The sequence below is a fragment of the Bos grunniens genome, chromosome X, assembly GCF_055505025.1.
Source record: "Bos grunniens cultivar Pamir isolate PY7600 chromosome X, Bosgru_T2T1.0, whole genome shotgun sequence".
NCBI lineage: Eukaryota > Metazoa > Chordata > Mammalia > Artiodactyla > Bovidae > Bos > Bos grunniens.
Genome location: NC_141194.1, coordinates 132,499,308 through 132,512,241, shown reverse-complemented (window position 1 = coordinate 132,512,241; position 12,934 = coordinate 132,499,308). Strand labels below are relative to the sequence as shown.

At 48.9% G+C, this 12,934-nt stretch overlaps 1 protein-coding gene across 7 annotated transcripts in view; it reads left to right on the top strand.

Annotated features, from left to right (window-relative positions):
• The window catches only part of BCORL1 (BCL6 corepressor like 1), a 61,212-nt gene extending 48,621 nt beyond the window's left edge, over positions 1-12,591 (top strand). For 6 of the 7 annotated variants that reach the window (XM_086387188.1, XM_086387185.1, XM_086387186.1 and 3 more), the window contains 3 exons: positions 5,955-6,032; positions 7,032-7,185; positions 10,519-12,591. In XM_086387188.1, coding sequence (XP_086243314.1) covers positions 5,955-6,032; positions 7,032-7,185; positions 10,519-10,801 — 515 coding nt within the window. In that variant the 3' untranslated portion in view covers positions 10,802-12,591. The remainder of the gene's footprint in view (positions 1-5,954; positions 6,033-7,031; positions 7,186-10,518) is intronic. The other variant, XR_015158708.1, reaches the window with a different exon arrangement.
• Positions 12,592-12,934: the final 343 nt, after the last annotated feature.

The following is a 12,934-nucleotide window of genomic DNA, read 5'->3' as shown; positions in this document are numbered from 1 at the left end:
TGTTCTTTGCTCTTCCTCCCTCACTTGCCCCCTCTGGAAAAGTAGTGTTAAGGCCCGTGGCAAGCACCACAAGCCAACTTGCATTTGTTTTCTCATTAGTGGATGACAGCTGTTTGTCTGCAGTTAGATAGCTCTACGGAGTTGGGCAGTGGGAGGAGGGAAGTCTGGCTTGGGCATGCTCAGTGGAAATCTCCTCAGACTTGACCTCTGAATAAAGGAACCCTACCTCCTGTGTGATATTACAGCTTGGCCCTTGCTCCAGCAGTGACTTCTTCAGCCTGCCTAAGCGCAGTTGGGTGGATGGAGCAGCTGGAGGTTGTGTCACTGATCCTCTTCGGAGGCTTCAATGGTGGTAGAGCTCCTCTTACCCTGGAGGCTGGCAGGACCAAGGGTTTGCCCAAGGCTGTTTCCTGTCTCCCAGGCTGTGGCCTCAGTTAGTACGCCCACCCCCACCCCACCATCAGGTACAGTCCTAGGCTCCCAAGCAGGAGCTCATTTGTTTATGGAATATAGGTTAACCAGGCAGCTGATGATGGAGGAGGAAACGAAGTAGTAGCCTGAGCCGAAGGTCCCCGTGGAAGGAGGACTAGGTACTGAAGGAAGGGCCTTCTAGGTACTGAAGGAAGGGGAATGATGGGTCAGGGAGGCCCTGACCCCTGCATGGGTGCCCCCATCCAGTCCACAGCCAGGCTTCTGCCCCACAGCCAGACCCAGCCTCTCCGGCTGGGGCAGGAGGACTGCCTCCTTCCTCCACCAGCTCTGGGGCCCAGGCCTGTCTGTGAGGGCAGAGCCATGTGGGGACACTCCTTCAGGCATTTGCTCTGGGCTAGTGAGGACTCTTGTTCAGTTTAACTGGGCTGCGTGCGGCTCGGGGCAGGCCACCCTCTGTGGCTTCTTCCCACATACCACTCTGCACTCTCCTCCACACAAATGTGTGTTGTTGTCTGCACTCCACTCAATTCCCAGGGGAAGCTGGCACACAGGAACACCCAGAGCATCTCAACATGATAAAAGCGCCTCATGAAGCACTCCTCTGACCGGAAGGTCTCATCCAGAGGCCTCTTTGGGCTGGAGACCACCCTCCTGAGGGCTTGGGGCCCTCTGGATGCAAATAAAGCTGTCTCTAACCTCCGTGGTCACAAAGTCTTTTCTTCGTGGACCCCTTCTCCAAAATCCCCAAGGAGTTTGAATGTTGAAACCATTTGAAGTAGTTACTTCTCATTTGAAAAATGAGAAGTAAACAGTTTTCTCTTTTCTCATGTCTGTTACCTAATCCCAACTACTGGAAAGCCTTCGATGCCTCCTTAAACTAACTCGAGTTTAGTCTGTGCTGTGGACACAAGAGAAGACTTTCCTGAATTCTGGCACTTCCTAGCCTCTCCAGGCTGAACACCTTCATTCAATTCTTGACATTGTTTCTCAACTTTATGGGCATGGAGCTATAACTTCATAATGGGGGCCAGGAGCTGAAAGGAGTGTTAAAACTGGGCCACCTCTTTTCCATGCAAATACTGAGTGCCAATTAAAGGCAGAGCTCTGACTGGCCATTAGGGAAAGTGCTCAAGCTGGTTAGGACCTTGGCAGCCGGGGAAGTAGGCACTGGCAGCAGTGAGTAGGCTCCGGGAGGGGGGACTTGAGCTCAAAGGCTGTTGGAGGTGATAAGAGGTTAACACTTAAGGTTTTTAAGGTTGAGGAAAACTCACCTAACAGAACGATTTTGAAGTGAACAATTCAGTGGCATCTCCTACATTCACAATGTTGAGTAACCATCACCAGGAGCTTTTTCAATTCCTCCAATGGAGTGTCTCTCTTGTTTCGTATCAGCTCCCTACGTCTCCTCTGTCCCGAATCTCAAGAAATGACTGGGTAGAGTGGCTGCTGGAAGCGCCATGAGGTTGAAGATTGGGGAGGCAGTTCCTTCCTCTGCCCCACCTCCCCAACCACTACACCTCAACACACCAGTGTGGACTTCTGGATTTCTTTTTACCTTGCCTGTCTGGCTGAGGTAGTTAAAAAGCTCTTTACTTTCATCCCCAAGCATTTGCCTGACCAAATTCCCCACAGATTCATTGTCTTCTTCCTCCCCTAGTGGGGATCCCACTGGGCAGCAGATGAAGGTGAGTCCCTGTAGGGTGTCAAGGGCGGAAATGGTGAGCCAGTATCAGGGTTGTGCCTCGTGTAGAGCATCCCTCATTTTGTGCAAGTCTCCTCTCCTGGAAAACGCGAGGAATCAAATCCTCATTTAAATACACAGCAGAGTGGTATCCTGTAGTGAATTATTTTGTAAAGCAGAAGATGCTGGTGATTCATGTGGGTTGACAATGTGGATATTCCTCCATTGCCTTTGCTTAGCACGAGGCCCCCGTCTCCTGAGACCCTGGAGAGTATAGTGCTGCTTCTTCATGTGTTCATTCACCCATGTGTTTATAGAGCACCTGTTAAGTTTCAGGTACAGTTCTGGGTACTGGAGGTCAGACAGTGAACCCTTTGTCTCTCATCCATGTCCTTGGAGAACCAAGCCATCCAAACCTTCCAAGAGGCCTTTGGAAGAGCTCCTTCTTGGGCCAGATTACAGGCAGGCATGTGACTGATTTCCCTTTGACCCTTTGAGGAAAAGAATAATATGCAGCCTAGCCAAGGGAAAACAGACTGGTTTTTCGTCCTCTGTCGCAAAGAATGTGGGAGCTGGGGGTAGTTGTTGCAGTTTGGGTTGGGGCATTGGAGGAACTCTCAGGACTGCTTTTCCTTCCACCAATGAAAGGGTTAGTAGTTTACCACTTGAGGTCACTGAATCACAGGTTTTTGTTTTTCCTGCCAGAGACCTCGGCCATATGACCCCCCTGTCGATGAGTGTTTGTTTTTTGTTTTCTCCCCTTTCATGTCCCTCAGCTGGTGACTTGGTTGTAGGAGATGGGCAGGGGTACAATGGGACCCTAGGAAATAGAGAAACTTCTATTTCCAGGGCCACCACTCACATTGAATACTTAAAAATATTTTTTTTTAATCAAGGCAAGATTCATGTAAGATAAAATTAAAAGTGAACAGTTCAGTGGCATTTAGTGTGTTCACAATGTTGGACAACTACTACCTCTATCTAGCTTCAAAACATTTTCATCCCCCCCCAGATGAAACCCCATACCCAGTGAGCGGTTGTTCTCCACCCCTAACCCCAGCCCCTGGCAACCGCCTGTCTGCCTTGTCTCTATGGATTTGCTGATTCTGGACATTTCGTATAAAAGGGAATCATACAATATGAGGCCTTTTGAGGCTCACTTCCTCCATGTAGCATCATATTTTCAAGGTCTGTCCACTTAGTGGCATCTTTTTAATGGTGAATACTATCCCCTCATCTGGATAGATCACATTTTCTTTTATCCATTCATCAGTCAAGTGACATTTGGGTTGTGTCCACCTTTTGGCAACTGTACCTAGTGCTGCAGTGAACACACATGAACAAATATTTGAATACAAGTTTTCAATTCTTTGGGGTATATACCTAGAAGCAGGATTGCTGGGCTGAGGGTACTTTTTGAAGGCAAGGGTAAGAGAAAAGAACTCAAAGTTACAGGGAGGACAAGGGAAAATTAAGGAAAAGGACTCACTCTTCCTCCTGACTGTACATGAAGACACGTGTGGAAATGCGCCTCGAAGCTGCCCTGTCAAGCAGACTTCGACAGTTCCTTTTGTGCACCACTCGTGGGCCAGTTCTGACTTTGGCATCTTTGTCTGTGCCAGTTGACTTCGGACTATCTCAAAAGGCACATTCACCTGCAAGTGAGAGAGATCTGTTGTCAGTGAGGAGAATTAGATGAGTGCCTGGCAGCCTCTGAAGGCAGGTCCGAGAGAGGAGCCCCAGGAGTATGGTGAGCGAGGGCTGCTCTGCTGGAGGCCTCTGGTGACCATAGTCACTTGAATGCTTATGTGCCAGCACACAGGCTAAACAAGCCCTTGACTTTATAGTCTCGCCTTGTAGTAGTTTCCCCACGCTCTTACTTCCCCCATGGTGTTTATTATGCTCTTACTGTGCCAGGCACCTGGGCTTTGGAACTGGGGAGACAGTGATGAACAGGACAGATGTAGTCCCTGACTTTGGGGAACTTACAATCTCATTCCTTTATCTCCCAGGACACCTAGCGCAGGGCGAGGCACCAAATATACTCACCTACCTGACAGATGCCTTTGGAAGAAATTACTTCCAACTCCCAAATGGCATAGGGTACAGAAGAGGAGATAAGCTGGCATCTGGGACCTCATGAGTTTTTCATGGAATACTCAAAGGATCTAATATATGTGATGAAGGATTTTCCACTCTGGCTCCTCCACCATTACTTTGAAAGCTTCTCTCTGACTGTCTTTTCCTCTCAGAAGAAACTCCTCATCTCCTAGGGGGTTGCCAAAAAACAAACTACTTTCAGTTGCTCACAACAGCTGATGGGCACTTTTGCTGATAGAATGTGTGACCCAAAGGGAAGGTATCCTGGAATGTGGTGGTGCCTTCCATCCAGGGACTTAGCTCTGCTCCTTTAAGAGTAGCTACCAACTTCCTCCTGGGATTTGCTTTTCAGGGGGCACCCTCACCCAACCTGTGCCCTTTGGACTCTCTCCTGTCCTGTTACCCAGGTGTCACTTGAGGGCAGGTGGCAGCCATACACAGCTAAATCAGCTTGCCACCTGTACTACGTGGCACATTGGCAACCACTGGGCCATGTGCCCACAGATGATACAGTTGAATTTGTCATGGAATCCTGCTTTTTGTCCACATGGAGCCAAGAGGTGAAACAATTCATCTAGATGATGCTTAACTAGGAAACAGGGAGGCTAAGAGGTGGCCTGATGTCAGTTCTCAGATTGTGTAAGCAAAAGGTTGTTTGAAATGGTTTTTTAGGGAGAGGGAATTTGGCAGTCCAGTGGTTAGAACTTGGAGCTTAACCCAACTTAAGCCAGGGCCTGGGTTCAATTCCTGGTTGGGGAACTAAGATCCTATAAGCCACAAACCCAAAAAAAGAAAAAGCGCTAAATCCTAACCCCGTAGCCTCCTTGTTTCTTAGTTTCATCCATGCTGTAGGTAACATGTCTCAGCATTCAGTTCTCCTAATGGCCGATCACTGTCCCATTGTGTTAACCTTCATTTTGTTTCTCACTTCATCAGTTGAATGATATTTGAGTTGTTTCCACTTTTTGGAGATTGTGAATAGATCTGCTCTGGAACATTCATGTACAAGTTTTTGTTTCAATACCTGTTCTTAATTCTTTTGGGTATTGCTGTGGAAGCAATAGGTTTTCATGAGGATAAACTTGGTCATCCCCCCCCCCTCACCATTCCATATTTTCAAAGACGAGACAGAAGGAATTATGCTTCCTTTATCTTCCTTTGAATTGGCAAGATCACGATTGGATATATGAACATTGTGACCAGCAGGGGACTGAAATCTTGGGATGGATCTAGGATTCTGCTTGCAGAGTAATGCCCTACATCATTTGAAGAAGGGGTCCCAGGCCTAAATGCTTTCAGGCTGATCATGTTAGAGAGCAGGCAGGCTGGGCGGGGCCTGCTGAGCTGGAGAACGCACATGTCGCCTCTCCCTCCAGCCAGCTGACGACATGCAGTAATGTGGGTACAGTGTTGCCAGATCTCTTGATTTTTTTTTTTCAAGAAAACTTGGAAATCTGAATTTTTAAGTGAAATCTCCCAACTTTAAAATGTTAGAAGGTAATTAAATTGTGGAGGTTTAAAACACTGGGCCAAAACCCAGGTGGTCAGTGGGCTAGATTTGGCTCTTGGCACTGGTTTGTAGCCTCTGATGGATAGCAGATCTCTCTGGGGTCGCTCCTGGCCCTTCTTGTGGTCCTTCCTTCCCATCGCCCATTCTCCTAATGCCAGATGAATATACTTTGCTTCTAGATTCCTCTTTTCGTCTACCCCCTATTCTCACTGCCCTTTCTTCTTTCATCAGATCACCTCTCAGATCTCCAGGGCCGAGCAGAGGGTGATCCTGGCGTCTCCTGGGACTTCTACAGCAGTTCTGTGTTGGGTAAGCTTTAAGCGGATGCTTCCCGCCCTGGTCTATGTCTCAGATGTATGGGATCTGCTTTGGGGATCACTGATTCTTCTTAAAGACAGGAGTGACCCAATGGAGCCCTTCTTCACCTGCTAGTAGCTTACAGACCCTTTCACCCCCCACTCCAGCCCGTGCTTCTCCCAGACTCAGAACTTGGTGGCCGAAATCAAGAGATGCCATTGATTTGGACAAAGCCATCCGTCATTAGCCCTCTACCACTCCCCACCCTGGGTACTTTGTAAATTCTCTCTTTCCCAAGCTCCCTTTCTTCTCTGTTGCTTTGTCCTAACCCTGCTGGAGGCCCCCATGTGCACTGTCGCCTCTTCTGGTATTGCTCACACTCAAAAGGGACCCAGTCCCCCCTCTGGTAGCTACCATCCCTCCCTACCCTCTCCCCAGGATGCACACAGAGTTTCTGAGAGAGCTGCCGGCTCCCGAGTCCTTAGCTCTGCCTGAGCCTTCCTCTGTCAAAAGAGTAGTGAGCCTTTCTCTGAGGCTGTCATCCAGCGCTCTCCCAGATTGAGGAAGGTGCCCACTCCTAAGTTTGGGGGAAGCTGGAGCAGGAGAACAGGCCACACATGAATGTGCAGCTAGAAAAGGTCAGAGGCCTAGTCCCTGCCACTGGGTTTCTGGGGACCCATGCAGGCAGGCAGGCAGCTTTCAAAGCTGCGGTTTGAAGGGCAAGTATTTTCCTTTGCCTCTGACTGCTGATGGTGTCTTCAGGCTTCTGTCTCCAGCAGTTGGGCAGCACATCCTTCACACCTCCTTGCTTTTTTCTCAGTTGAAAGGTGGAGGAGTATAATGAATCTGTGGCCACTAAGCACTACCTCCCGGGTCTAGAACATTCACATGCCCTCCCAAGGATGAGAGACATTTGACCCCAACCAGTGATCTGTATCTTGTTGGAGCATTTCTTTTCTGTGGTATCATGTATGTAGCTAAGTACTAATTCCCTATATGATGTCTTTCCAGAGGAAAAAGATGGGTTTGCCTGTGACCTCCTCCATAATCCTCCTGGGAGCTCTGATCAAGAAGGAGATGATGTGGAAGAGGATAATTTTATGTTTGAGCTCTCAGATAAGCCTCTTCTCCCTTGCTACAACCTCCAAGTGTCAGTGTCCCGCGGGTAAGTGTTTGAGTGGTCTATGGGGACCGAGCGCTAGGATCCTGGGATGGATGGAGTTCTCCTGCAGGAAGCTGAGACCTGGAGAACAAATGTTAGAGCACAGGAAGGAGAAAATATGACCAGCCCAGCCTGACTCTCCAGCCCAGATTAGATATGTTCAGAGTAGCTCTAGATGCATTGACTATGTGTGTTTTCCAAAACCAAAATCTCGATTCACTCTGAAGAATTTTTGTGCTGTTTCTGGGTGTAACAGATAATCTGGGAGATATTTGGGCTGGTGAACTATTAGAATCTCTGAAATATTTTTGTGGTTTCTGGGGACAGCCAGACAGAATATTTGAAATTGAGATTCTTGGAAAAGCCAGGACATATGTTTGCCATAGCTGTGGGGCCACTGGAGTCCTTACGTAATCCACAGGCTGGTTGCTCATTGCCTTAATGTTGGTGAGGTGATGGCATTGCTGCTGTCCTCTCAGATTACCACACATATTATAATGAGAATCACCCATTTTCAAAGACTAGAATATATGTGGTACTTAGCATTAGCGTGGACCCAATGTCACCTTTATTTGATGATTCAGAAGAAAGCTCAGCAGTCTGCAGGGCCATGGCCATGCTGGTTAGGAGGATACAGAATACACTGTCCTTTTGTTCCTGTGCTAGTGCTAAGTTGCTTCGGTTGTGTCTGACTCCGTGGAACCCTATGGACTGTAGCCCACCAGGCTACTCTGTCCATGGAATTCTCCAGGCAAGAATACTGGAGTGGGTTGTCCATGCCCTCCTCCAAGGATCTTGGCCTCCATCATTAAGTGTCCTCTTCTTGGTGTCTTCACATATTTCAAAACCTTTGCAAACACTTTTAAGTATACTTGTTCTTTGAGATCAGTTTTTGAAATATCAGACCCTGTGTTTTTTTAAGTGAAAGCACATGAAGTGCACATAATGGGGGGCGGTGGACAATGAATTAGGAACCCTTTGAGGGAGCCCCTCACTTGGCGACTATAACCACTAGACCACAGTTTCTTTGCATCCCTTCCCCCCTGGCCTGATAAGAATAAAAATAGCCTCTATGATGACACTAGTAGGGATCAAGTTTCAGGGGCTTTTGGTCCTTATTCTTCTGGGCATAAGCTGATCCCCGAGGGCGGGGCTGGGCCTCTGGGATATAGTATTGCACAGTTAATTAATTCCTCCAACATATTCAGCACCTCCTTCTCTGAAATAGGATCTTGGGCCCCAGGCGGTAAAAGGACCAGGGTAGTGTGCTTTAGGTGCAGACAGAACAGGGGCAACCAGGGGCTGAGCGTCAGTAAGCAAACTGGGTGGCAGGTGGGTATTTGGTTGAGAGCTTCGTCCCAGCAGAGCTGGTTTTCTTGATGCTACATTCTCGAGCACTGCTTCTGAATCTGCCCTTCCACACAAATGTGACATCGTGTAAGAATTTGTGGTCTTAAAAGGTGGGTAGGGTGTTATATACTGATGACTCTGAGGCCCTGTGGGCTTCAGAAGTGCCTCCTGACTCATCAAAGCAAGACTGAATTCTGATCAGCACTGTCAGTGTTCTGAGGGGGTTTTCCTCCATTCTTTGAAAGCTATGTCCAAGGATCTGGCATCTGAACCCCCTTTCTCTTAACCCAGAACACCCCATTCCCTGCTTGTGTGAGATGATAGAGGTCACTGTCATTCGGAAGAAATGCTGCCTTTTAAGATTAGGACTGTGGGTCTGGGGAGAATTTTTAGGTGTGTACAGAACATTCAATTCCAGAATCATGTCTTAAGCAGTTGCACCAGGTCAAACCCAGAGTGCTGGAATATAGCTCTGGCCTTCAAAGACTCTCCAGTCTGGTATAGGGCACAGACAAGTATACCATGAACTCTAATAAAAGACGACATTCCTAAGCAGATTTATTATTGTTAATCATACAATAGTTCAGAAAGGTGTCAAAGGAAAAATATAAGTTCCAGTCCACCCCCAAGTTCCCCTTCCTGGACAACAGTTTGCATTTCTTTTATATTCTTTCCAAAATGGGCTCTGTTACCGGGTTATAATAGGGGTACAAACCAAGTGCCAGGAGACTGTGGAAGATGGGACAAGTAACTGGTTACATCAGAGAAAGGCTTCACGGGTGACAGGGTGTCTGCACTGGGCTGCCGAGGAGACAAGGAGGGAGGGTATGGCATGAGCAAAGGCACTGAGACTTTCAAGTTCAGAAAACAGGGCTGTCCTGCATTAAATGGCTGGTACTTGGTGGGGTGGGGGTATACAGCCTGTGTGTGTGTGTCTGTGTGTGAGTAAGAGAGAGAGATTGGGTGGAGATAAGGCCAAAGGGATTGAGTGAGGTTTGTTTGGAAGGTCTTGCATAATAATCATGCTAAAGAGTTTGAAGGGTTTTTTGCTGGAGATACTAGGGATCTATTAAAAGTGGTTTAGTGACCGAGTGAAAAGGTCTGATTTTCTTTTTAGAAAACGAAGAGTAACTGAGGATCCAGTGAGGGTGGGTGGGGGTGTGGAAGAGTGACTCTTGGCAGAGGGAAACCAGTTAGAAGGCTGATGCAATATAGTCCAGGCTAAAAGTGGCAAAGGCTGGAAGTGGGACAGTGGAATGGCGGATGGCGAGGAAAGACAGCCTTGGAAACAGGGGCCACTAACATGGGGATGCAGCATTTCTTCCTGGTTTAGTCAAAGCTAGCGTTTGGCCCTGGGCAGCCTCGCAGCCCCCCTCCCAGCTGTCCCCAGGCTGCCGCCCAGTCGGGTGTGCTCAGCAAAGTCAGACTAGCTGTAGCTGTAACGTGAGCTGCAGCCCTGCAGAAACGATGGTGCTGCCGCTGGAGAAAAAACTTGTCTAATGCATTCCAGAGCCAAAGAGAAATGCCTTTTGGATTACCCGCAGTTTAGGCCTTTCTCCATGGCTCCCCCTCTGCTGGGGAAGATCTTGGAGAAGAAGGAGGCAGGGGAAGCAGGGGTGAGACAAGCAAAGGGAAACCAGACAGGCTGGCAGGGCTTTCTGGGGGGCAGAACTGGTCCCCACAGAGGGTAAATTCCAGGTCACCTGGGCTGCAAAGGCTGGGACGCCTGCTCAGGGTTTATGGTTCTGGAAGGCCCAGTTCCCCCCTATTCCCACTTTTTGGAAGGGGTCAGTCATGGGTTGAGGGCTTGCCATTGAGCTAAAAGCCCGGGGCCTGCCAGCGTAGGGGACAGGAGAAAATTGTCACCTCTGCGACACCCAAGCAGTCAGGGGCTTAGCGGAGGGGTAGCCAGGCCAGCGCCCAGTGCCCGCCCCCCACCCTGTCTCTTCTGCCCCCTCCCTTAACTCTCATTCTTGCCTTTTCCAGGCCCTGCAACTGGTTTCTCTTTACCGACGTCCTGAAGAGGCTGAAGCTTTCCTCAAGGATCTTTCAGGCTCGGTTCCCGCACTTTGAAATCGCCACCTTGCCCAAGGCTGAGTTCTACCGGCAAGTGGCCTCCAGTCAGCTGCTGACCCCCGCCGAGAGGCCTGGAGGCATGGATGGCACCTCTGCCCCGGGCTCCTCTGAGACTGTGGAGCTGGTGCGGTACGAGGTGGAGCTGCTTCGGCTCCTAGGGTCCGAGGTAGAGTTCCAGCCTTGGAACAGTTGACCGGGAAAACAGCCCCTCCCTTTTCTTCTTTCTCCTCCCAAGTTCACCCCTCCCCCACCTCCCATGTTTTTCCCCCACCGAGCACCAGACTGCAGAAAGAGGCAATAATATGGACCAACAAGAAGCCGCCTTATCGATGCCAGCATTAGTGACTGGATTTTTTTTTTTTTTTTTGGTTACAGTTAGTTCTCATCTCCCTGTCATCGTCATTGTTGTTGTGGTTGGTGATGGGGGTGGAAAGTTGAACTCCACGTCTGAGGACAAGAGGTCCCAGGGGTGGTGGGAGGTGGCGCCAGGGTCCCTTGGACTGGCCTCCTTGTGTGTGACCAAGACCAAACCCGGGGCCCTGGGTGGCCACGGCCTGTCCGGAAGAGAAATGAGAAAAGCCCGAATCTCTGAGCGCCCCCTCCGTTCCCCTGTGTTCTTTTGTCTTCCATAGTATTTATTTTATTAGTATTTAATTTGTATTGTTTCATTGGTTTCTGATAAGTCTGTATCACTGTGACGATTTGAGACAACTTGTTGTATTGAGGGACTTTCTTCACCTCCTTTCTTTGTCTTTCTTGATCAAGCTCTGAAGCTGTTTCCTCCCTCTGAAAAAGTTACTCCCAGGATTTTTTCCACCACTGGGGAGGAGGCAGGGAAGGGTGGGGGCCATTGACTTGTAAAAGTAATGAAGGTGGTTGGTGCTGGCCCAGGCCTGGGGGGTTGGGGGTGAATCCTGAGGCTTTGGTGCTCACCCCTCCCCCAATCCCACCCCCGACCCCCGTTCACCCCCCCTGCCCTTTGCAGCAGCCCTGCTGTTTGGAGATGCTTGTTTACTGAGGGAGGGGAGGATTGTGGGAGTAAGGGGTTATTAATAAGTTACTCTAATGGAGAGTTGAGAATGGGTCTTGAAGGATAAGGTCACCTCCTCCTCACCGTCCTCACTGCCCTCAGAGTGCACAATATAGGTTTGTTCCCACAGTTTCTTCCCCTGCACCCCTGGCCACCCTACCCCACCCGGGCCTTGCCCTCCCTGATACTGAGCCTCTCAGCTCCCTCTTACCCTTGTCCCCATCTCTCCTCCTTGCCTTTGAAGCATCCCTTTCTCTTCTCTCTGTCCTCAGCTCCTTCTCCCTCTGCTCCCCCCCTCCCCCGCCCAGTTCTCCTTTGGAATTTCCAGAGGGCTCTGGGATTTCCTGCCAGATGTTGAACCCAGGCCTCAGCTGTTTCCTAGGTGAGGGCAGGAGACTGGTTTCCTGCGGCCCGGCCCTACCAGGTCTCCCTCTCAGCGCTGGGTTTGTTGGTGGAGAGAGAGAAGGAGGGGTTTGGGCTGCTTCCTTGCCCCAGCCCCCTCTGTGGCATTGTCTTTCCCACTCTTGTTCTTATTTTTCTACCAATTGCTATTTTTCCGAACAATCCTTGTAGAGAGTATGTACCATCCAAAAGCAGGAGGGCCTCCCTACGGCCGGCTCTGGTTGGAGATGGTACAGTTTTATTGTACAGGTGCTAAAACAACAACAACAAAAGAAGAAAATGGAAAAAAAAAAGACAAAAAAAAGGCAAAAAAAAAAAAAAAAGCCAGTTTGAGGATGGGACAATCTGTTCTCCGGAGACTCCTGACCCTCGCAGGAGGATTGTTGGTTATTTTCTTTGTATTGTGTTTGTTCTTTGTTCCCGGGGGGAAGTTCTAGGCCCCCTTCTGTAGGACTGCTACCCACCTCCACCATACTGCCCAGTTGGTTTTGAACAGTTGTTCTCCCTTTTTAAAAAAAAAAAAATATATATATATATATATATATATAAAGTTGAGGGGTTTTTTGGGTTTAATTTTCTGGTTTTGTTGGGGTTCATGGTATTGTGTGGTTTATTTTATGTTTGCCTTTACTTTTTTGCATTTGGGTGTGTATTTTGGCTGCCCTTTATGTTTCATTTTAAGCAACTGGCTGTGGAGTCAAAAACACTTGCATACTGAAAAACCTGTGTCAGGGCTTCTGTCTCCTGTCTCTTTTCTCTGCTCCCCGTATTGGCTTTTCTGTAGTTTAAAAAAGATGGGTATCCTTATGAAGTCAGTGAGGGAAGCCCTCACCCTGCTTTGCAGTTTGGGGTCCTTATCAGCACGGCAACTGAGAGCAGGTAGAGTGACCAGTG